Source organism: Apteryx rowi, unplaced genomic scaffold, assembly GCF_003343035.1.
Source record: "Apteryx rowi isolate R43461 unplaced genomic scaffold, aptRow1 scaffold_660, whole genome shotgun sequence".
NCBI lineage: Eukaryota > Metazoa > Chordata > Aves > Apterygiformes > Apterygidae > Apteryx > Apteryx rowi.
In genome coordinates, this window is record NW_020450939.1 from 110,427 (window position 1) to 135,552 (window position 25,126).

General features: G+C 45.3%; 1 protein-coding gene across 4 annotated transcripts in view; it reads right to left on the reverse strand.

The window, feature by feature from the left end:
• Window positions 1-25,126, reverse strand: part of FAM168A (family with sequence similarity 168 member A) — a 156,810-nt gene that overhangs the window by 102,442 nt on the left and 29,242 nt on the right. For all 4 annotated transcript variants that reach the window (XM_026085155.1, XM_026085156.1, XM_026085157.1 and 1 more), the window contains one exon: window positions 20,532-20,632. In XM_026085155.1, coding sequence (XP_025940940.1) covers window positions 20,532-20,632 — 101 coding nt within the window. The remainder of the gene's footprint in view (window positions 1-20,531; window positions 20,633-25,126) is intronic.

Below are 25,126 nucleotides of genomic sequence, written 5' to 3' on the forward strand. Positions count from 1 at the left end.
AACTCATTACTGAGCTCTCACCCAACAAGACAAGGAGTAGTCTACTTACATTTCCCCCTGCAACCACCAACACCTCCACCAAAGGGAGCCTCCAAAAGCATAAAATGTCATTCTATGATACATATGCGTACGCATGTCTACGTTGTTCCACCCGATATTTCCTTTTTCCAAGTGAGGAGAGACACCTGTCAGAACGGGTTACAGCTTCTGCCGCTGTTTCCCCCCAGAGCCCGACGGGTTTCTGCTGAACAAGAACTGCTTTTAGCAAGTCGCTCACAACATTCGCTTCTCCGTGAGCAATAGGAAACCTTGGCCAGAGGTCGGTCAATAAGGATTATCGATCGCTTCTTACAGCACCCAAAACTGCACTAAACACTACACGACACTGATAAAAATAGCAATGAGCTTTGTTCCCAGAAGAAACACAGACCAGACATTGCACAGCAAGGAGCAACAGGCCCAGGGCTAGTTTGTGACCGACTCAAACCGAAGGGGTCTAACAAGTGGCCTGACACATYGAGGAGGCCCAGCTGACCCTTCACGCAGACACACAGCACTACCGGTGCTGCCTTTCCTGCCCTCCTCTGCTTTGAGGCAAAAGAACAAGAMCTGGGAAGAGCTTTTATCCCCTCTTTGCTTGCAGGAACATACAGTAAGTTGCTATATCCCCGCTTTAAGGCGAGAGGAAGCACGTTGGCTTGGAGAATTGCGTAGACCTGCACGCCAGAAACACACGTCATGGGTGCTCCTAGGAACAACAGCACTTGCACGAGTCCCCGTCTCAGGCAGCACCTTTTCTTGCAACCCAGCATCTAAAAAGGACACGGATGAAAGCGATGGCCAAAAACTTCAGTAAGATTACAAAACACAGCACAGCGTGGAGGTTTTGTCCTCGGAGAAACATGTATCTTGCAGCATCTGCCACGGAACTGGTCTTAAGGACGAATCTGAAAAATTTGCAGAAAATTTCAGAGGAGAAAGCAGCACAAAACGCAATCTGAAGGTCACTTCTTCGCAAGTGGGAGAGACGATAAAGCTCACCAGCCTCATCGGTGGTCTGGAACAGGGGATGGGAACAGAAGCACGACCAGATAAGCAGGGAAGTATAAAGAAATAAAGAAAGGCTCTGGGTTTGAGAGCTCCTGACAAGAAGTCTTAATCCTTGCCGCTCATAACTTCAGCAGTAACTAACTCCAGAAGAGCGTATCCACGCTTGGGCCTCCTCGCTAACTTATTTCCCTAGCTCTGCTGTTTGGGCTGAATGAGCAATTCGAGTATAAGAAAACAGATGGCTCTATTTGGCAGCTTCTTCAAAAGTGTCGTTTTGAGACTAGCCAGGTCATATTACAACTAAATTACTCCAGATTAACTGCCTTCAGACGACCCGTAATAAAGAGATGAAACTATTTAGGCAGCAATCTCTAAGACCGTCAAACGGATTGCACTCACTCAGCTACCATCGTATTTCAACGTTGGCAGCAGAATCGATTATTCCTCGTTAATACAATATTGAATCACTGTAGAAAAGATGCACCTTTAGCAAGCAGGAGATGTTTTTATGCAGAGTGTGTCCATTGCTCTTTCTTTTTTTATTCAAAATCCCAAAGTTTTTCCACATTTGGAGAAGGATTCCTCTTCTAAAATGCAACCAGCTTGGGGACTAGACAGGAATACTATTAAATAGCAGCACGGCACAGCAATTCAGGCCAAGGACTGGAGGAAAGATATATCATCTAACAGAAATGTTAGACAGCTCCAATTTGAAATGAATCAAAAGCCACACCAACRCCACGGATCATGTTCTCATGTAAAGACTGCCTTGCTAGTAGAAGTTCATCCCACAGTCCAAGAGTCAAGACGCCCTCCCATCCCACCACCCCGTCAGACATGGACACACACACATTTGACATTAGTCAATAAAAATTCTGCAGGTCAATTCACACTCTTCCCATCTCCAACCAGTTTGCAGGGATGTGATCAACAGGAATTTAGTGAATAATTCTGTTTGGATCCCAAAATCACAGAATAATTTAGTTTGGAAGGGACCTTGGGAGGTCGTTTTCTCCAAGCTCCCATTCAAAGCAGGGACAACTTCAAAGTTGCATTAGGTCGCTCGTGGCCTATCCAGTCAGTTTTCTAGTATCTCCAAGGACAGAGATTCTAGTATACAATATTAATACAACAAATATACAATTTATTCTCTTCCTGTTCAGAGTAATCCTGGTTCTCTGAGATGGGAAGAGTAGAAAAACAAGCCCGAAACATATAGCAAAGTAAGGCAATATAAACAGAGACAGATACTGCCAAGAGCATCGTTCTCATGCCCCAATTTCAGAACTCAGCTACAATCTGAGAAAGGACGTGGCGCCGCGAAGACAGCTAAATGCTTTGGAATTTGCTCTGAGCGATCGCGGGCAAGTAAAATTCCCACAGTACATCCAGGTTGCTATCTTCAGCAGGAAGATATTTCTCCGAATTTCATTGAGATGTCAGTTCAACACTGCTTCAGTCACCACCTCGGAGACTGCAAGACCTCCCTCGGCTTTGGCTGGGCAACGTTTTTGCTGCAAAGAAGAGAGGATGTAGTTTGCCAGAAAGATTTTAGCAGAGGAGAGATACTGCTGTCCTTATGGGGTCACATCTCAACTGCTTCCAAAGAATTAAACACAGGTTGGAGCAAAATAAACCGTCAGCATTTTCTAGAGTAAAACCTGCTCTGATGGGGAGCAAAGCCCACACTTTTCAGCCACTGCAAACATGATTTCAATGCCCAATTGTGAATCGATAATTTAAACTTCCAGCAACACACAACACACAAAGAAATTTTAAGCATGTATATAGCATGTGCATATAGCATACACACACACACACACATAATTTTTATGTTCAGTAAATACCAATTTCATACCAACCACCAGAAAAATAGACAATATTCTCCGCTTTTATCTTTCGTTTACCTGTCTGTATAAGGGAACTACAAGCCCCCGACTAATTTCACACCCAAAGCTGCTGTTGACAACTTAGTMGAGAGACTGGCAAGCATCCGTGTCGCAAAGAGCATGAATCCTACTTTCACGTTTCATTTTAATCACAGAMACACCTAATTTTTGAGGGGGATGGGGGCTGTCGTAATTCATTTTTTCCAAACAACAATAATCACATTTTAYGCAAATTAATGTTTTAAAAATATTATAGACTGTATACATAAACTAAGTCTTCAGTTCAGCTATGCTGCCTCAGACACTGTTTCCTAAACCATTAAAACCAGATCTGTTGTGGCAACATGCATAATGCACAGAACGAGAGAAAATTGGATTCTTTAACCTGAATTTAACTATTCATAATTAGGTTTTAACAGCAAAATGAGCTAAAGATTAAATCTGCTTAAATTAATTATAAAACATAATTTCAAGAACAAATTTACTTATGCATTTTCACTATTCCAAGCACTCAAGGCTAGAGTGTGCCGGGTCCCCATACCAGGAACATTGGCAGGGTTGTTATTAGGAAACTCCAGAGGTTTTCCAGTTATTAACAGGATCCAGCAGAAAGAAAATCCGATCTGACAGTTCCCCTTTTTGAAGGTTATCTGAAAGCCAGGTGAAAGAGTTCAGAGTTATTCCGGGAGAGGAATTTAACAGTCTGGGGAAAAAGGAGCCCCTCAAGGGCATTCTACTGATTTTTTAAAAATATATATATACATATGTGTTATTTTTATAGCTAGGCACCTAGCTAGCATCCCTTTTAAAAACTGTTCTTCTACGTCTTCTATTTGCAACAGTCATTAAATTAGTCTTAGCACTGCCAATAGACCATCACTTACTGGGGCTTAGGAAAACATGGTGCTTAAGGGGGGGGGGAGTTTGACCTACATATTTTGCAATCTTCTGCTATTTAAAAAAAACAACTTTGGCATTTACAAACAGCTGTGGACCATCCGCATCCCTGAGTCTTTTTCAAGACCCAAAATAGCAAAGATAGGTGTACTCCTGCCTTTAGCATATTCAGGGCTTAGTACCAGCGTTCTCTCCTCGCACAACCAGTTCAGCTGAAACATCTCTTTCCCCAAGACACCTCTGTGAATAATAATGAAACAAAAAAATTAAAAGTTAACACTACTGAGTTACCAAACACATTAAGACATCCTGAGGTTCAGCAGATTAGCAGCAAGAGACGTTCCTGGCCTGAAACARAAGCGCTTTGCAGGCATCCCAGAGGAGCCACTTTGGGAGAGCTTGGAGCAGCCCTTCCGGAGCTGCCGTGTACGGCAGCGCTCACCGACCACCGCGACCCAGCGCAGCGCTTCACTTACCRCTGTTTTTGTAACTGCCATCCCAAGAACAAGGTATCGAGTCTTCCCAAGGCAACGGAGACAAGCAGAAAGCAGAAGAGGCAGTCGAAGTTCAGCAGCTGAAGTTACTTGGAATTTGCCTTCCCCAACCTCCCCAAAATTTCTTTCACCGTTTCCCCTTTGGCCAAGAAGAGCGARTGGAAATCTGTTCCACATCCGTACAAGACAGTAGTCTAATAGGATTGGAAACTGTTTCCTTAAACTGGAAGAAAGCAGTCATCAACRTGACGAATAGATGGAATTTCTCAGTTCTACGTGTTGCCATATGAGTAGGAAAAGAAAAAGAAGAGTTTTGCCTCTCATTCAAATGTATCTGAAAGCTGTAACTTCTACATCCCCAGAATTGAGCAAACAACCATTARAAACACTTCATGCTGTTCCTAACTTGGGAATATTGTACACTTCTGGACTTGTTACTTGTTTTTCTGGACTTGTGACTTGCTGAGTGCCTTTCCGTAACCACCTTGATTTGATGCGTGTGCACGTAGGCTTTTGGGGTGTGAAGCCTGATAAAATTACTCCATTTTCAAACACTCCATTTCAAAACAAAATTTAAAAATAACTGGGTTTTTTTGTTGTTTTTTAAGGTAATAATCTTTTTATCTAACAGTCTGTTTTCCCTTCCGTGTTTCCGAAGCAATGACTCCTGACCCCTGGCTGAGTTTCCAGCCTGCTGAACCCCATTTATCTGAACAACTTCTCTTGTGTTGGAGGCAGTCATCGGCGCCGGCAGCGACCACCGGCAGTACTCACGCACACCAATAACCTCCCGGGCTGTTTCATTTCCAGGCGTGCTGCCTCGATCTTGGGGCTCCTCTGGTTTTCTTCCTCCTAAAGGCAGCCRAGTTCAAGCCCGGACGACTGATGGATGCACACCTGGACCAGGAACGCAGGCTGCCACATGCTGCCATCCTCTCCGCCTCTACTTCTTCGCAAGACACCCCTAAAAACACTAAACCCACCACCTCTCAGCCCTGTCTAACGTGGGAGCACAACTCTTTGGCGTGGGCAGTTCGCACTGGACAACCTACAGAACTGCAAGAAGAAGAGATGCCACCACGTCTATCAGCCACTCAGCACGACGGTCTTCAAAGCTACCGAGAGCCTGGCTGCTTTCGGTGTCTCTCTATAACTAGACGATATCAGTAAATAACAGCAGTCTTTCTTCTTCAATACCATAAACTGGTTATGGGAAAAGCAACCACTTAGTGCAGAGCCAAGCTGCTGYTTTATGCAATAGCCGATGGGTTCGTACAGGAGGAGGAGAACAGTGTCAACCAGCACAACACAAGTTTACAGAAGCAATTTCTCAGTCACTTAAAGCATTTTTGCTTGAAATAGCTAGTTCTGTCGCCTGTAAAAATTGAGGCGACTTTCAGCTAACGTCCAAAACGGTATAAATAGCAACACTGGATTTGAAAAATGACAAGAGCTATGGCAACTAAGTACTGACCATCATCATGTCGAGAAAAAGCCAACGTTTTCAACTACAAATGAGCGCTATGACATGGAGATTTGATGTATTTGTTTACAGGAGGATTTTAAAATAAGGGTATTGAGATGASGGTACTCAGGAGCCTTAAATCGACGGGTGAGAAAATTAAAGCGCTTGGACTCTGCRTGTCATCTGCTTGAGGAGACGTGAYATCAGGATTTCCAAAGGGAGAAGAAGAGGAGAGGAGAGAGGAGAAGGCTCAAACAACGAGATTATGGGAAGCAAATGAGACAAAATCCAAACCAAGAGCAGCACAAGCAGCCAAAACACTACAATTTAGGAAGTGCATATACCCTTTAGAAGTCTGCCCCACATCTATTACTTTTCACGTAAAGAACGATCAGGCATCACCAGAGAGCTGCTAAAGAAACACAAGATGGAAGAAAAAGGAGACCTATCAGAGGGAAGTCAGTACAGCAAACATTATTCACTTAATTCAGGAAAAATTTAGAATGACACTTCAAGTGTTTACAAAAATACGCTATCACATTAAAATCACTCATTACGCAACAGCAGAAGACATGCATTGATTTTTAGTAAGTGTATTAAGGATTTTTGTGGAATTCTGCGATGTCTTATTCCACAAGAGACAAACAGGCTGCAATGACTTATTGCTCTACGCCAGTGAGCTGAACAAAGCAAGGGAAGCAAAATAACTCGGACAAAATCCATCAGTTGTGCCTATAAAGTAGTGGCTAAAGATCCCATAATTTGGGRGGGGAAGGAAGGTGCTCAAAAAGCTGTTAACAAATACCCTGGCAAGACACTAATAAAGAAACTATAGTTACGGGGGAAGAGGAAAAGGGACAGTCATGGATTAGAGAGCAGCTAAGGGACAGGAAGCAGCCTGGCATTAAACATGCAATTTTCCGTATGCCAAAAGGTTAACGGCAAGGTGCTCCGAGATCCGTTGCGAGGGCCGGCGGTATTTAGYGGCAGGCGCTAAAGCTGGAAAAGAGAGCGGAAGAGGCAAGGCAATATTTGCAGAGAGGAGATTATTCGTAATAGCCATGATTAAGTTGCGAGATCCAGAGGGCCCTTGCAGAAGTGCAACCAACGAAACGAACCGCTGACGGGCGCAAAGCGGCGTATGTGTACACTGAATTAAGTGATATATGCTGCTCATATATAATGCAGGACGTGGACTATGCAGTAAACCTACCTGGCTAGCACCGTCTTTCAAAATCTCTGCAAACCAAGCAGGACAGCGCCTATACAACTCTGCTGCTCAGCTAGCGCCAAAATGTCCAAGGGGCTCGTGAAAGGCAGATATTTGGGAACACTGGGCTCTGGACAGGGACTTTTTTAAAAAAAACTTTCACAAAGGGTTGTCAAAATAACCAAACACTAAGAAATGATGACAAGAAGAGCTGGAAGAAGAACTGGCCATGGAAGGCAACACGAAGAACCCAAACATCCACGGCATCTTCCCCGGAGAAGCCGCGTCGCATCCCGACCGCCAGCTCCCTCACCTTTCTCCCCAGCTTTTTCCCCCTACTGCCTTTCCTTTCCAACGTCAAGTGGCTGAGGAGATGAATCAGATGCCAGGAAACATTTACGTCGGGAGAGAAACAAAGGTTTGCATCTGGTTAGCCTAAAGAGAAAAATACCACGTACAAAAGCAGCACCTTCGAACAAGAGAATGTGAGAAAGGAAATTAAATGCTACTATTTACTGCGATATTCTACAAGAACAAGGGGCGATTCGGGATCTACGGGAGGACAAATTAAAACTTAATTAGAATTTCCTCAAAGCTTGCAAAACTCATTACTAAATACTGCGGTCAAAAGCTTAGCGGGATTCAAAAGGAGATTTTTGAGCTTTAACTCAATTCTCACACACACAGCCACACGCACACACTTTTTAAGGGTGAAATACCTGAAACGGGAATTACAAACACTAAATAAAACTTATGGAAAAGTTCTTCGAGAAGTAGCTTATTCCAAAGGCGCTTGCAATGTTCCTCGTTCCTTYGCCTTCCTGAAGACGCCGAGTCTGAAGATCCGCGTAGCTCTGCCTCACTTCGTTAGTGGGAGATTACAGCTCCCCGAGCTCTCCGCTTCTTTACCTTTGGGATGCGGGAAAATAGCCACGTGGAACAACCCAAACGCGCGGCACCATCACGCACCAACCGCTTCCAAGCACAAACCCTGAATTTGCAGTGCTGCGAGTCGCCGTTTGGATTGGGTCGTGTTACCGGCGAAGAGGTAACGCGAGAGGAAAGCAGCATTTGAGGCTTAGATTTGCTTATCATAAAACTGCCTGTAGCTCGGCTTCGGTACAGGAGCAATTCTTCCAGCTGCAAGCCACCTTCCCCGACGTACTACTGCTACGTTTTAATTTCCCCCTGCTTCAGATTCATCTTCCTGCAGAAACGGTTCAGGGCCAGCAAGCCCATTTGCATCCCCCTCCTGAGGCCGGCACTCGTTTGTGAGCCGCAGCAGAGCGATGCCAAAAAAAACAGGCTATAAACGTGGCGTTTGGGGTTTTTTTTAAAAAAAAAAAAAAATCACCTCCTATTTCGCAGGTGGGATAAAAAGAAGAAAAAACAAGATGGACATGAAAGATGACAAAAATGACTTAGTGAGAACCGGAGGCAGCAGGCCAGAACAGTTGCTCTAACCATGTCTGATGGATAACCTCGCGTGCCCGAGCAATTCTCGTTTTTAAAAAACAAATTTAGCACCAGCTGATTCTTCCAGGGCGTTCAGCTGGCATCTTGCATTCAGAGACAAAACCTTCCGACAAAAAAACAAACAAACGAAAAAAAAAAAAGCAAGTTAATTTTTCCCCAGCAGATTATTTTAAGCTAGCGAAACGATTTTTGTCTCCCTTGAAGCAACTTGTATTTCGGCTTCAGGAGGAAAAGCTCAAAGGCAGTTCCTCTACTGCAGGAAATATTCCGATTGCGCCACGGAGTATTTTGCTGATCCGCTCACAGCATAAAACAGCACTCGAGAAAATGAATTTTAAACATATAAGAGACACTAAAGCTTCTGCATTAAGATTTCGAATCCTAAGTTGCCCATAAGTTGTCTTTCATCTTTAGAATTTTAAGGATTATTGCTTGGAATTTCCCATGCGGAAACGATGCAGCCCGTTGTGTAGAAGACACAAAATACAAAGTTTTTCCTTGTCCCTAGCTGCGACATTCAAGATGACCGACCGACGGGCGGGAGGCACACAGCGAAGCGCCAAGGAAGAAACAGCCTCAAGTTTGCTTGGCTTTTCCTCATTTACGTTTTTATCATCTCTAACTGCATCCTTTAAACTTTTAATTCACCCGTTTTCCCCCCTCTAAGAAGAGTCACACTCTTTCGTTGCAGATCCTGGCCAGCCACAGGTCTCTGCATGGGGAAGAATGTGGCCAGCCCCTCCGAGGATCCCCAACCAGGATTTCCCAACCGGGAAGGAGGAGCTGGCTCCTTCGGGAAGAATCGTTTTAGACCTTCAAGAGACTCAGACAGTCTCTGGATCCAAATGGAGACCAGGATTTCCATGCTTTAATGCAAACTGGCAAATGACTACACGGAAGGATGGCACTCTCCAAAACGCGGGAGAACATACGGCTAAGCGCACCTGCGATGGAGAAGGTTCTTAAGGCCACTTTTGCTACCAATTTCTCTTCAGTTTTCATGATATTTTTGTACCTGACCTCTTCCTGATCATACAACAAGACCGCATCCAAGGGTAAATTAGATCCTACTCATTAGCTGAACTTCCCAGCAGAACGTTTCCAAAGAAAGAGGAGGTCAAAACCTGCCATCAGTAGAAGGAAAACTTCAGAGGACCAGGAAATCTCTACGTTTCTACCTTTTTCTACTCAACACCTGTAGCACGGAAGGCGTCACCGCCAACTAGAAAGCTCTACAACATGGACCCAGGGAAAGGCCATGGCAATAAGCCATGAAAGCAGAATAAAAGCTCAAGAGCAGCCGGCATCTGTTGCTTCATTTCTGGTGACTGAATACGGCGTTAGATACGAAAAAAGATCCTAAATGGCAAATGCTTCATCTGTAGGCTCCAAGAGCCACCAGCCAAAACTCACCACACGTTTCACTCACTCTGCTCTTATGGGGCRCAGAAGCACGCCCAGCTTGCGTGCGTCACACGGGACTCGGCCCGTCGAGCGGCAGTCGATTTGGCGGCTGCGAGGACTTTCATGGGGGATGAAAAGGAGAAAGAGGCAGTCACAGCCGTTAAGCAAGCTGTCTTGACGAAGAGTCAAAGACGACGCGAGAGAACCCGAAGGCTCCAAAGAGCAGGAGAGAGTCATTTGGAGGCTAGGTCAAGGCTCCGGAGGGGATTACCTTTCCGAGCTGAGCTTTAACACTGTGGACATGCTTCAAAAAGCTGACTGGAGAGATTCCACTGATACCATGGATGACCCTGTTTTTATAGGTCTTCCATGCGGTCCCGCTCCCTCAGCTACCGCAAGGTCCAAGCGAGTAATCGCCTCCAAACAGAAAGAAGGGCCGCTTGTACTTGTTGGAGCTGGAATAGCTGGTGAGACTCCTCCAAACAAACCCCGTGCTGGGAGACTGCGGGATAAAAGCGGCCTAATCGGATCGCAAATCGTATAAGAAACTTCAAAGATTCACTTCAAAGCACCACTTCGGCAAACAAAGCAGTTCAGTCAATTTAATGCTGCTAAGGCTGGGGAGAAGCACTTCCTTCAAGCGGGAACGGGAAAGGCACGGCGGCAGGTCGGAGACCAGAACAGTCACAGCAGCCGCGAATAGCCATCTTCGGGCTGCRGCTGCAAAGAGAAGAGGTGCTCGCGCTTCCCTGGGCTGTGCACCATGCTGCAGATCCGGTGGCCTGTGCACTGGTGGTCCTAACCCACGGGACCAACTTCCACGGATGCACTGACAGCGAAAAGCAAACGAAGACGCTCAAAGTCTTCACTCTCACCCAAGACTCTGCCTGCCGAACGAGGCAGACACCGGCTATTCATGGCCCCGAGGATCGAGCTGCGTTCGGAGCATGGCATAGAGATCTTTTAAGTAAACGGAAATGGGTTTTACCTGTCAGAACCTGTGCATTTGGCTTCTTCTCCAGCCAGGAATACAAACGTGAAGCCCAGCACATCAAGGAGCTGCATTCCTTACCCTGCTCGCAGCGTTAGTGATGTTATCGACCGCGGCAGTGGCGGCGAACTTGGGCGGCTAAACAGACTGCTGGGGAGGCGAGGGAAGAACCGACTCAAAGAGTTGTGTGCTTCTAAACGCATCTGTAATTTAGACCTGTGCGTGTTTGCTGCTTTGAAGCAGCTTCTAAAAATGCCGTTTAAAGGTGGTTTCAGTTCTCCTGAACATACAGAGGACATTYGCAGTTAAATACTCCAGTTTATACAAAGTCCTTCACAACCAAAATCCCATCTCAAGGTGCACACTGGACTTCCAGACCTCYTGCTTCCTCTATTTTTCCAGCCAAACACATGCATAGCATTGCTTCCATATAAATGGTATAAATGAATGATTGAATAAATGAGTATTATAAAAGGTATAAATGAACTATAGAGTTTGTCACACTGTTTTAATTAAATAAATAAACAAACCCAACCAACAACGAAGGCAGGGCACAAAGAGAGAGTTACCCTCTAGGTTGTCTAAGGCCTGTTATAACAGCTCCCTAATCCTGCCTCTGGTCCTCCCTAATCCCTTCACCACTCTAATTAAACCATCAAACATGAAAAAACAGAAAGCAAATAGAAAAAAAAAATGGAAAACCAGAAAAACAGAACGCAAATAGAAACCAAGGAGCTCCTTGAACATGGAGCACGGTTTCCCATGGTGGCGTTTGTCACGTCGATGGACTTTGGTGCCTAAGACAGCACAGACGCAACCAAAGCTTCTCCTGAAGCTGGGCATTTATTAGATCTCCCCGTAGATTTTCTGGTGCCTTGTGCGTGAATTTGCTTTGTCACTTTTCCCCACTATCGGGCCACATACAAAAAGTCCTCTTCCTTCAACCTGTGGCTATTCTCATGGCACCTGAAGGAATTTAATCACCTCCGAGTCGTCTGCTTCCCTTACCAGACCTCCCAAGTTATCAGAGGAAATGTTCAAACAGAGCAGAACGGCATACGCTTCGGTTCCACGCGAGGCCAGGTCTTAAAAAGAAAGGGTTAAACCCTAATTAATATTTTAAGCCTAACTCTTGCTTCTAAGTGATTGGTGTCACGAAAACTAAACTCCCCGCAGAATTGCTCTGCTTTCCCTTCCACCGGGGCTCTGCAATTTCTCGGATGAAATTAGGTTAGAGATGTTTACGAGGCTCACGAAGGAAGAGCATCCTCAGCAAAGAGTCAATCCGCTGATCTCCTCGCTGCCCTTCTACCCCTGTCCCCCAGCTGCCCTGCCTGCCTGGTCCTCTTCTGTGGACTCGTTTACCGGGTTCCCCCGCATCGCTGTCGAAGGCCGGCTTTTCCCCGAACACGAGTAACCAAGCCCCAGCTCCTAGTTCACAGATCCGCTCGTAGCACATCTTCTAGATCATGAGCATCCCGGGAACGGGGGCAGTTTCTCCTGGGAAGTCCCCACAGCGTGTCACGTGCACCGTCTTACCCTAGCAATCACCAGCAAACATAGCATCTGAAGCAAAAGGACACGCTTTGAACTCCTTCAGAAAAGCAAATATTGCAGAGATGACAAATGACTMTTAGTGTCTAACTGAACAGGCAAGGAGAAGTAGTTCTTATTACAAAACTCGGTGTGCCTCGTGAAAAATAAGCCTTCAGCTATCGCTAATTTTCTCCTGTGCCATTATTTGAGAGCGGAGAAGGAAGGAACCATTAGGAATTGTTTACACTGTGAAAAAGCGAGCACAAATAAGCGGGAACAATGATGATAATGAGCAAGAGGCTGATAATCAGCAGGCAACCGCTAGCATAAAATCTGCGGCAACAAAGACTAATTTGGCGGTGAAGCAGCACAGGCGATTGCCACTACTCGCACAGGTATGTACTCGGGCAGGCCATGCTTTTTGTTTTAATTGCAACAGCCCCTGCTGAAAATAAACGCTTCTGTGCGCATTACGCTCCCTAACCACCTCCAAAACCCACAAAAATCCAGCCCGAGCACCAGGCGCAAGCTTTAGGAGCGGCTCCCATGGCGAGTCTTGCCGAGAGGTGCAAGCCATCGGCCTGCTCCAGAGGCACCGGCGAGGCACAACGCTTTCCTCTACACCCTCACGCACGTTCGGTTTTGCCGCGTTATCTCCACCGCGAATCTAGTAACCCATGATATAGTACTGGCTTCCCAAAATCTGACGCTTGGTTAAATGGTCGGACTTAACAGTTTGTGCAGCTGTCAATTTTTTAAATTACCGCTTGCCAAAAAAAGTTGAAAAATAATCCCAATTTGTCATTTACCCGATAATACAGGTTTATTGCTAGCCCTAACGCCTTATTGGGCCAGGCAGAACGATAATCGCAATGATTTGTAACGTCTCTCAATTTTCATTTTTCATGCCAGCCAGGGAAGACGATAGGTGAACAGATTCAAGCGAGCGCTCTGAACAACGGGGAAGAGGTAAAAAAGAAAAAAAAATCCTCAATCCCATCCCCGTGTTGCCTTACTGCTTTGCTAAAGTGTTGAGAATTAGAGGCCCGTTTCCACCTTCACCTGTCAAAACTCAAAAAAAAAAAAAAAGCATCCGTTATTTAGAGCAGAATTTGCCGTAGGGTTGGAAGAGAAGGCGTCTCAACAACGAAGCGTGCAAGACTGTCCACGACCGGTAGGAGCTCCGGCTCTGACCCACGCCACCTCTAATAAAATGATCAGTAACATCTACCGCTTTGTAGACATCTCCAGTTGCTACTGGGTTTGTACAGACATAATTAATCTCTAGTTTGGGGTGAGGAAAAGCACACACTATCACACTTTCGAAGCTGCCACATCTTGAACCTTGGCCTACAGGGAGTATCAGTATCAGCAATATCAGAAATATCAGAAAACGGAGAACTTCGCAGGGAAAACATCTTTTAAAACACAATTTACAGTGAAGACATCAGTATGTCATTACATGCGTATACAATATTCAGGAAAAAGGCAGCTTTTTTTGGTTAAACTAAGGAGCTTGAGATGTATCTCACCATTTTCATTCATCTAAGGACTCTCGGAAATCTTTTTTTTTTTTTTAAAGCTCAGATGTCCAACTGTGGAAAATGTATAGATATTCCCAGGCAGCTGGATATTTGCAGGTTTTAAAAATATTTCTGCAGCAGGTCACCTTTAACAGCTTCACGTTTGCCCAGAGCCATTAGTTATAGCACACGCTGCTACAGAAAGGAAATGACGGCACTATCAGACACACCACTGTGGGCAAAAGTTTGCTTTTTAATGGCAAGCATTAGCCAGTTTTGATGGAAACTCAGTCTAGCCCAGAAGCGATGTTCTTCTTACATAGCTGTTAACGTGATGATTTCGAAGGCAGAAGGAAACTCTACAGAGATGGAGGGAAATCTTATCCACAAACACACCGGAGGCAAATATCAACGTTATACCAACAGTATTCTTTTTCACGAGCATGGTTATGGAAGGTTTATATAAAAACTTAGCCTATGGTTTACATTTCAATTATTTATTTTCAGACTTTTCTATGGAGAATAGATGACTAGAGTTGGGTGCTACAGAAACGACGCTATACCAGCATCTGCTCACAAATATAACAACATGGGAGCTCCAAGCATAAAATCCAAGCGATACTGCAAGCCCTATATATTTTTTTTTCCCCATCAGCCTGTATGAAATGGGTGAAGATGAGTGTGCATGTCAGGGAAATCAAATGATACCTGTGATCGAGTTTATGAAACTTCCGATACGTTCATTGGGCTGCTGAAGTCCTGCACAAACAGGCAAATCCTTGAGTCTTTGGAATAAATCATTTCTGAGTTTTGCCAAGGGTGCTCAGGGCTTACGACAAACCYGCCGATATTTTTACTGCAAAGCTAACATTACGTATATTTTAATAGAGAAATGTTCTTTTGAGCTTGTAGACAGGGTAACTTCGTAAAGTTCYGGCCCATTGCTTTCACAACTTTATTGCTTCTAGTTGTAAAGGACTCTTGCTCGTCGAGCCCAATCCCTGTATTTYGTACTAGACTCTAATTATAAAACCTAGCATGAAAAAGCCAGAGAYACAGACCCTTTAACAAGCTTAGGCAAAAAAATCAAAGGCCCACAAAGGGCTAAATCAAAAGCTGGCTCGCGCCAACTCTATTCTTTGTGCAGTCAACCAAGACTAATTAATGCTTTTAATGTCAGTTTACCCCTTTTGGCACTATAAATCAGAACACGCCGCTTTTATGAGTTAACAAAAGAATCTGTGAAAGGTGCAGCTTATTAAGCAACCTCGCAAATTCAAACGCGCTTAATCAAAAGCAGGTATATTTAGCGGCATTGTGCGCGGCRTGCAGCATTATCCGCCGGCTGTACACAGGGAACATTCATTTATCACTGCAAACAAGGCTGGCGCACCAGGAGGAGGTGGTGAACGATACATCGGAGAGCAAGGCCACCGCTGCCAGCACGGCTGTTGTGCGGGGCGGCGCTGGAGGAAGGCGTGCAAGAACGTACCGCATGCAAGAACGTACCGCGTGCTTTACTGCGGTCTCAGCCCCACCGCAAAGACGGCGGGAACCGGGAGCGCCGTCGCGCTTCTTCTGCGAGAAGAGGAAATGGGTGCTCAAGGAGATCTCCGATTCTCATCCGCTTGGCAAGGCCCGCGAGTGTTTTCTCCGTAGCCCGCAGCGTTCATTTTGATGCGGTGTTTGTAGAGTTCTGATTTGGGGACTTTGTTGCTTCCTCTCCCCAGAAAATCTACACCTCCATTTTTGTTTTGTTTTTTTTTTTTAAATTCATGACTCAAAAGCAGTAAAATGATACCGTTTTGCTCTCTGTACAGCAGCCAATTGGGATTTTTCCATTTGCAAGTCAGATGGACATCAGCCTGGCCTCCAAGAGAAGCCACTGTCACAGCACTACACCACGATACACACGTGGTGAACCCCAGCCCCAAAAGAAGTCAAGGCCACAAAGCTTTCCTTTTTTTAAGAACAGATAGAGATATGATTCACTTCCTAGGCTCAAAGAAAGAAAAGAAATCCTAAACTCATCTTTCTGTCTGAGTAGGCAGACACAAAATTATTTGGGTACACTCTCCTCCTAACTCACGGCAGTAGCTGCAGCGCACTTGAGCTTGCCTCGTAGGCTCGTAGATCAAAAGCAGAAAGCCAGTCCAGAGCATCTCGAAAACGCTGTGTCAAAGATCCCCTCCGTTTCTCAGGGCCATAAATCTCATTAAAGCCTTCTTTTGTTTTTAAATCGGGCTTTGACATTTGATTTTTTTTTCCCCTAGTTATGGGAAATGTCATCTTTCTAACGATGTCTCACTCTCTATTCCTCTAACAATTACCGCGTGTCAGCAGCGCTCAGCCATAAAGCAGCACAAAGCCACTTTGTCAATCCAGCAGTTCCACTACGCCACAAACTAATCATCACGGGACGTTTGGGCTGCTGTTTGCACCCTGACATTCGATTACAGCGCATTACGGCGGCACCGCATCCATCATCTACCGCAGACAACCAAAGGACACCTCAGGTTTCATCTGCATAGCTGAAGCGCRTACGGGAAGCGACCAAGGCCAGCTTGGAGACCCAAAGTCATAATTTATGTTTGCACGATTAGCCAGTGCCTCTGATTGCCACCATATACTGAGGCAAAAATAGTAAAAGAGAATTTTTTAAGGGGTTAGACAAAACAGAACACTTAGGATGATCTTTAGTGATCGCCAATCTTCATAAATTCGCCACCTTCTAGGGTACAGGAAGACGTGTCCCTACTTAATACATCTTAGCATATTTAGGTCCATAATGGAGGGGAGGTTCATTTCCTTCCACTGATACCTCCAGTATTGTTCACAAAAGAACAAATCTCTTTTCAGGAAGTGAAAATTCCCATGAAGCAAGAATGGGCAAAGTAGTTACAGATCCCAGAGCCTTTCCAAACCTATAGTATTTCCGATTACTGGCCCCAGAGAGAGGGAAGGAGGAGAACCCAACCAAAATCCAAAGTCTTGAAGGGTTTAGAACTGCTGCAGTTTGGATAGCTTCAAGAGAGCCTTACTACTCCATGATTTTCAGAGCTCCTGAAAGGATGCAGGAGATGAAGCTTAAGAGAATGGAGACTGTCTATATCTTCACTACGGTCCAACATAGGGCTGTTCMTTCCAAAACACAGCAAGAGGTTGCTGTGAATCTCATTAAAACTAAAAAGGACAATAGAGAACGAAAAAAAATACGTTGGAGGGTTCTGCTCTTGAGGCAGCTATTCCTGCTCATAGTAAGAGCATCCTAACAAAGCGCCCTAGCACGTCTCACACTCATCCCTAGGATTCAGCGACGTGGTAGAGAACATGGCTCTCTGACCTGTCCTCACAAACCAAATCGATGCACCCCACACGCAACAGCAAGCTATTCTTCAGCCAAACCCATCCAGAAGGTGACCTCAAGCTACAAGTCCCAGCTATTCTTTCGTCAGCTACTGACTTCAGTTCTTAGAACGTAAGTGTGAAACTTCTCTTTGATAAAGAGCTCTGAAGCAACAGGCAATACTCCTTAATGCTCCACCTACTTACCCACTACGACAAGGTACACAGAGTCACTTTTCTGTCCATGTTTTCCAAGTCATGATGAGCAGCGTGCTCCTAATTCAGAGGGGTTCTCACTGATGCAGCTGTGCGTCATGGACCACATGCAAACACATGACAATAACCCACAACACGTCCAGACTAGACAAGAGGCCACATTTTAAAACATCAACCATCCTCTAACATGACCCATTTCCCTCCTCTAAACATGGCAAAAAGGAAACAAGGGAATGTGAATCCTTCTGTCCTTGATGTCAACATCATTAGAAGCCACCAGGAACAAGTGATAGATAYTTCACTTCACGTTTCAAATTATTATAAGAAATTTAAAAAGATCCTGGGACTCACATAGCTTAGATCTACAGAAATCATCTTCCACATGATGTGTTCTCCAAAAGGAAACTCATCTTCCAAAACAGAGCCGGCAATTTAAGAAAACTTAGGATCGGCAAACAAAGGATTTGCTCATGCGGTAAAGAAATAGCAAAGTGAAGCAGTCTTTAACAGCAGAGAAGTATCCATCACCTGCTAGCAAGATCCTTTATTTCAACCTGGGATTTGGTGCATTCCAAACCCAATGAAGACCCAAGTGGACCCCACAAAATGGACATAAATGGTCATAAGACTAAAAATCATCAGTTTTCCGTGTGCTCTGAGGTTAAGGGAGCAAATAAATGAAATCAAAGCACAGTTAGCCACATGCCAAATTCCATTCACACACACCGCATAAAAAGCAGCCTAATGTAAAAGCTCATTTAAAAATATTTACATCAAACCAAACTGTTACACAGATAAAAGAGCTATTTTTAGATATACATGGGTTTTCCACACACACAGTGATTAACTGTTTAATTACTGGAATCCCACTTAGGATGGTGGGGGCAGAAGGAGAGGGAAGGAAGGCACCTGCGCAGAAAGCAACCTTAGTAAACTAAGTTAACAGATCAGGCACATCTGTGTTCAAGAATTTAATTCAGTTTCTTCTTCTGTCTTTTGATATCTGCAAACACTATTTACCACCATCGGTCTAAAACTAGAAGGGTGAGGTTCAGTTCAAGATAAAGACACACAGAAGTAAATGTCTGCAGTGGCTGGAGATCCTTGTTGGTGCAGTCGACAGAACCTGGWCAGCCAGATCGGCTTGAAGAAGACAACTAGTGGCTAGTCGGCCATATTTCTCTGGGCCCCATCAGGCCCATTCACGAGATCTCCACCTACTGTGCTGGGAGCTCAGAAACCCAGCACACACAGAGCTTAAGTTCAGTTTCTCAATCAAAATCCCACCTAAATGCTCCCAACTCTCATCATATTTAGCCCCTGGGACAAGAAGCTCTCAATCTCATGCAAGCACTTAACAACATATTCTCATTTTTAAAAAAATCGTCTTCCAGATTTTCCATCAATGCCACTCTCATTTCTCCAACATCTCATCAATTCAGCCTCCACATTTACTTTTTCTTTACCTCTCTTCTACCACAGGAGAAGCATCAAGGTTCCTTTCTTTCCCCTTTATCCTTCTTTCTAGCAGGTTATTCAACAGAAAGGGGAAGAGGGAGATGGAAAGGGGCCCATTGCTGGTGCTCAAAGGCTGGCAAAAGCAACGAGGAAGCAAAGCTTTTCTGAAATGCTAGGCACTTTCCGCCCCCTGTCCCACCTGAGACACATGGGGTTGAGTTGCTGAGGGTGGGAAGAGGAAGAAACGACAGTCTGTTTTTGTTCTGTACCCAAAGAGACAGCAGAACGGACATCTAATCAGAGCAGGCTTTTCCCAAGGCAGGGCTGGAGCACTTCTTCTTGCTAAATATCTGGAYGGTGAAGGTTCACAGCACATGTAAGTGTTGGATCCGAGCATCATGCAGTGGATCCAAGAGTGGAGAGCACCCATCAGCACTGGTGCCGTCTGCCTGCATCTGTTTTTCAGCAAATCTGACTTGAGCGGGAGCAGAACGCTCAGTGGGTATCCTGGCAGCTGACTTTTAAAGTCTGCATTACTAAGAGATCAGCAAAACGCACAAAGGGGGGGAAAAATGGATCAACCCCATTTTTTCCATGCACAAGAACAGCTGTATTGGCTCAGACCGATGCTCCAGCTATTCTGGTGTCTCCTCTCCAAAAACGACCAAATGTGAATATCTAGGGAAAAATTTAAATACAGGGCAAGCACACAGCGACACTTGCCCAGCGTACCTTCCAGCCTGTAACAGTGGGCAGCTCAGGGATTTCCTGCAGAGCTACGTTTGTATTTAATAGCTAGCAATATATCGTGTTATGCTACTACTATAACACATTAGATTTTCTTATGTATAAATGCCTCGAGGTCTTGACTGGTTCAGGTCTCCATAATGCTAGACACTATATAAAAAAAAAAAAATGTTTAAGACAGAACCTGCCCCAAACAATTTACAGACAACATTACACTGCAAAGCTTATGTTTTAAAAAAAAAAAGTTTCTAGCTTTCTATTACAAAAGGCTGCAACACAACCTACTAGAAAACTGCCTTCAGGCAAATGACAGAAGTTTACACCGGGAATCACTCCTTTGCCAACCCACTGATTTTGACCCAGCTAGTAAACACAAGCAGCATTGTCTTAAGTATCGTATGAAGACTGATAAACACTCAAAAAATCCCTGTAACTCTTGCCTTTCTTTATAAGAGCAGCACTGACCTATTACATATTCTATTTCAGCTTGCTGACTACCTTGGATTTATTAACTTTATAAATGAACATGATAAAATGCGCTAGACATACAGTGTTGCCGGAGTTTCAGCTTAAGCATTTCTTGACTGTTTTAAATGCAATGCAATGCCGTATTAACGTTCGTTAAATATAAATAATAGTCAGATCCATACTAGATGCCAACGCTTTTTAAACTGCGCTTGGAGTCTCCGCGACACAGTTGCGCTTCCCCTCACCCTCCGTCCCCAAAACGTTTGAGACTGTAGAGGGAATAGGAAAAAAAAAGTTGTTTGGAGGAGAATCTGAAATAAATTGCTACAACTTGAGGGCAAGCGTAAAACACGAGTTGATACCTCTTGTATATGAAGGTCCTTCCGATGGGGCTGATCCAGACAGTAATCTGCCTATGGCTGCAGGGCAGGTCGAGTCCTCACAGCATTCCACAATTCTGCAACTGCGGCAAAAAGAGAGAGAAAGAGGGAGAAGGGTGAGGCTCCACGCGCAAATCTGTCAMAGCATCGCTCTTCCCAGCCAGAGGTGCTCTCTATCTCCACCACGGACGAAGGCGGAACGGGCACATGTAAAAAGTGCAGTCTAAAAAGGAGGAGGAGGAATGGAGAGAGAGTATGAGGAGAAAAGGGGGGGAAGGAGTCCCAGAGCCGGCAGCAAAACCGGCACTCGCAAAAGGAACGGCACGATGCAAGTGGTCCGACGCTCCGTTTCCTACTTGCTCCCGTTACACAAATAGATGTGCATCATTACTGCACCTCTTGCCCTAAAATATGCCTTCCCCTGAAAACATGCTGCTTCTTTCCATCATCGCAGGTAGAGGAAGAAACACACGTTTTCTCACCATTTGCACCTTCAAATCAAGATTCTGCAGTTACATGCTGCAGCTCAACGGCTTTGGGCAGAGCACTTGCATGGCGTTTCTTGCACAAAGCCTACACAAACTTGAAGCCTGTGCTTTCCCTATGTTCTGTTGAACAAAATAGAACAGAAATTGCACAGAATAGAATAGAAGAAGCATCGTAAGCAGCTGGAGTCAGAACTAGGATCTTCTCCGATTTCAAAAGGAAAAAAATAAGGGACTTCAATCRTTTATTTAAATGCTTTTTAACCAGCTATTTGTCAGGACCTCGGGACAAGCAGGTTTTAGCCCAAGTTTTACATCGCATTCTCACACCCTCCCTTCTTAGCTGACGGGAAAAAAAAAAAAAAAGTCAGAGAACTGAAGCTCAAATATCCCAAAATAAAGTACAGTGCAAAAAAAAAAAAACCCTACAAGCAGCTCCACGTGCTTTATGCATTATACAGAGGAACAGAAAACCTACTGTTCACAACCCGACTCTTTTACCAGGACCCATGTTCCTCATAACGGTTGTTTATTTTAATCAACCCAGTACCTAAAGGTTCACGTTAAATACTTTTTCATTACTGCTAACCRCTGATCCGGTGTTAGTTTACATTCGCTCAAAACACAGTCTCGGGGAGAAAACAGGTCCTAGAACATATCAACGCGAGTCRAACAAGGGAGAATTTCTTCGCAACTGCCAAGCCGTCCCACCTTTAACCACGGCACTGCGGCTTCCCGGCTCAGCCGGTCTCCCCGACAAGAGGCCCCCCAACAGCCGCAAAAGGAAACGGCACGAAGTTGGAAATGAAAAAAAAGATACAACTTCGCTTTTACTGGAGTTTCTGGAGTCACCTGCAACATGAAAATCCAACCATACCACCTTAGACGGCATCTTTGGAAGGAACTCAAAAAACCCGCYGCTGGAGCTCAAACAGCCAAATAATCTGAACGCTGTTGGTACCAAAAAGAGCGGGTGCACCCAGTAAAACAGTTTAATAGATCCATCTACTCTAGGAGTGCTTTACTTCTATATTTTCGTTTTATAATAAGCATACTTGCTGCTTGGAAGTTAGTCATGTTTTTATGCTTTTTGTCTTGYCTTCCTGGTTCCCCCTTTGGAAGCCATAAGGAACTCTGAAATATAAATAAACAATCTCTCGGAGAGAGATAAATGCACTAGCGAATTCCAGCAGAAACGACGACTTGACAAATCTCATCACATCAAGCTCTGCAGTAGCGCATTCGTCTCTCCTGGAGCACATTTTGTACTCGGAGTAGCCTCAGCGCTTCAGGAGGTACCAAATATAACACGGCCCCATTTTAACTTCCTTCCAGGAATACACACAGTCATTTTTCAAGAAGACGTGGGCTGCAGTTTAAGCTTCCAAAAGCTTCGGTAACATTGCTGAAAATTAAACAAATGACTCCTTTTGCAGCAAGAAAGGAGCAGAAGAAGGCCAGGTCCAAGCAAGTGRGGAGAAAACCACCTCCRTCRAGCCTTCAGGTCTTCCTCCAWGCACAAGCAATTTCCCGAAAAGCAYGCTTTCCTTGCTACACCGTGCTCCGTGTGCAATCCTGGGGTCAACRAWCCTTCTTTCCACTGATGTGRCACCTAGAAGCTATGGTTCTTTGTCATCGCTATTCCACTGAGCAGAGATGGCTTGATAGCCAAATTTGCCTGAAGGYCAAGTTTCGGAACATTTCTGCATCTTTACTTTTGCACGGCCAAAGAGGTCAAAGAAGGGTTTTCAGGCGCTACCTGCGTTTAGCGGTAGGACAGTATTGCCATAACCTTTTGTGCAGGAGGACTATCAGAAAGTTCACTTTTTTGCTCGTCTCTAGCTGGTAAAGAGTCAGAGAGGAGCACCACAGCCGCCTCCCATTAACCTTATCGGTGGGATCTTTCTGCAGCTCTAACAGCAGCAAGACCTCCTTGCATAGTACTGCCACACAGACACCGAGCAGAATCACCCTTTTGGGGTTTTTTTTGCATGACTGAGGGATACCAGAAGTCAAAACGGTTGGGTTCACAATAACTGCATTCTGCTCCTGCTGAGAGCAGCTCTGAGGAGCTGCCCAGAGATGGAGGCTATCATTGCCTTCATTCATCACTCAAAACCCAGTCAGAAATGGTCAGAATTTAAGATAAATAGCTCTGAGGAGCACCAGCACAGAAGAAGTCGAGGTGCATATGGATTTCTCTCTTACGCTAAGCACGTGCAACGGTGCAAGGCAGAAATGTAATTAAAGGCGTTCCGAACTCATCGCTATGCTCTGTGTTGCATACTGTATCTCACCAGCTCCGACCCCTTCTCCTGTTGGGAGCCTCAGACCACCACGCCATCTAAACACAGGAACTGCTGTAAACACACATACACGCACAAACTTCATACCGACGTGCACAGACACACCGTCAGTCCCAATCACGGGCTACAGGCAGAAGTATAAAGATATTTATTAGAAAGTTAGCAAAACAAGCTATATTTTAAAGGGGGAAAAATGACAGCCGAGGAGTTACTACTTTGGTGAATTGGGGAAAAATAGCACAATATTGGCAAGCTCTGCTAGCACAACCGCGTTCATCAAGAGCGCGATCTCGGACTAACACAGCTACGCCCTCGAAAGCCCGCCGGGACGGCGCACCGGCACGGCCCTGCCAGAGAGAAAAACTTGCTCAGCTGGAGATTAACAAGAAACAAACAAAACCAAAGGGAATTAACTAATTTTAGCAAGGTATCTAATGCATCTAGTGCAGGTATTAAAATCAAAAACACGGCATTTTTAATTGCCAGTCCAAAACCGCTGCACGAAGTATCGCAAGCCTTGCAGTACACACCTGAAGAAACTATGCGCCACTCCCCGAAGAGCCGGTCGGGGCTTTCGTTTCAAGCTCCCGAGAAGCAAAAGGATTAGTTATCCGGCCCACAAATCCCTGGCAAGGAAATGCTTTCCCTGCTTCCTCGGGGAAGAGCGCCAGGGAAGGAGCAGAGGGCTCTCCTCCTCCTCCTCCTCCCAACTCCCGTTCTCGCCTGGTTGTCTCTAAGTCTACGGGAGGCTCCTCGTTCCACCTGTCGAAAGAATTAAGACATGGAAAATAGTGGGGAACGCCGGTTTCCCGAGGCAGGTTTGGGTTTCCCCTCCCGCCGTCGAGGGCGGCCGCTCGCCGGCTCGGTTTCGGCGCCGGCGTGGGGACCACCATCGCCGCGCGGTGCCACGGGGAGCCAAACGGCGACGCCGCGTCGGCAAGTCCGGGCAAGGCGAGCTGGAATTTGTGTGCTCACAGCCAAGCGGTATCAGGACAGTAACTTGATGCCTTAAAGGGCACGAGAGGCGTGCGTGGTGTCGTCGGGGATTTTTTGCCTTGTTGCGGGTTGTTTTTTCTTTTAAAGGCAGAGCACAGGACGTTGCTAAGCCTCCTCCCCTCCGCAGTCCGCGCGGATTTTTGTTCCCCTTGCGTGTATGCTGGATTTTTCCAGCTACAAGCGGACAACAGTCTTGGTGTAGAGTCAAGGCTCTTCGGGGTCCCGCTTACTACTTCCAGCTCCCAGCCAACCCCTGCCGACTCCTCCTTTTCCAGAGCCAAAGTCGCACCAACTTGCTGAATACGCTCGTTAACTTCGGCGAGACATACCTTTTGCACACGTTGCCCATTAACTTCTGATTTCCTAATTATTAGATTACACGCTTCTCAAGCAATTTACCTCTATCGGCTTGGGCAAAGAAAGCGAACAAAGGATTCCTGCRGCTCGCAGCTTAATGAAGCCCTCCCTCCCCTCCCTCCCAGGCTCTCTTCRGTGTGGAAAAAGAGTTTAAAGACCTTAACGTTTCCTTATGAGATTCCGGCGGCCGCTTAGTAAGAAAACTCGTTGCCCAATATCTTCATCAGCTGAATATGGTATTTCAAGTAGGGCAGCAACGTTTTTCATTTTAATTCTATCCTCCCCTCCTACGACCGAGATTTAGTTTGCTTCGTTTGTTTTGGTACCTACTGCATTATGATGGCCTTATAATTACAATTACTCTTCCAAAATAATTCCCCTTTTCTATCCGTTACTTTTGCTCTTCTCGCTATAAAATTAGACTCCAGCGGTA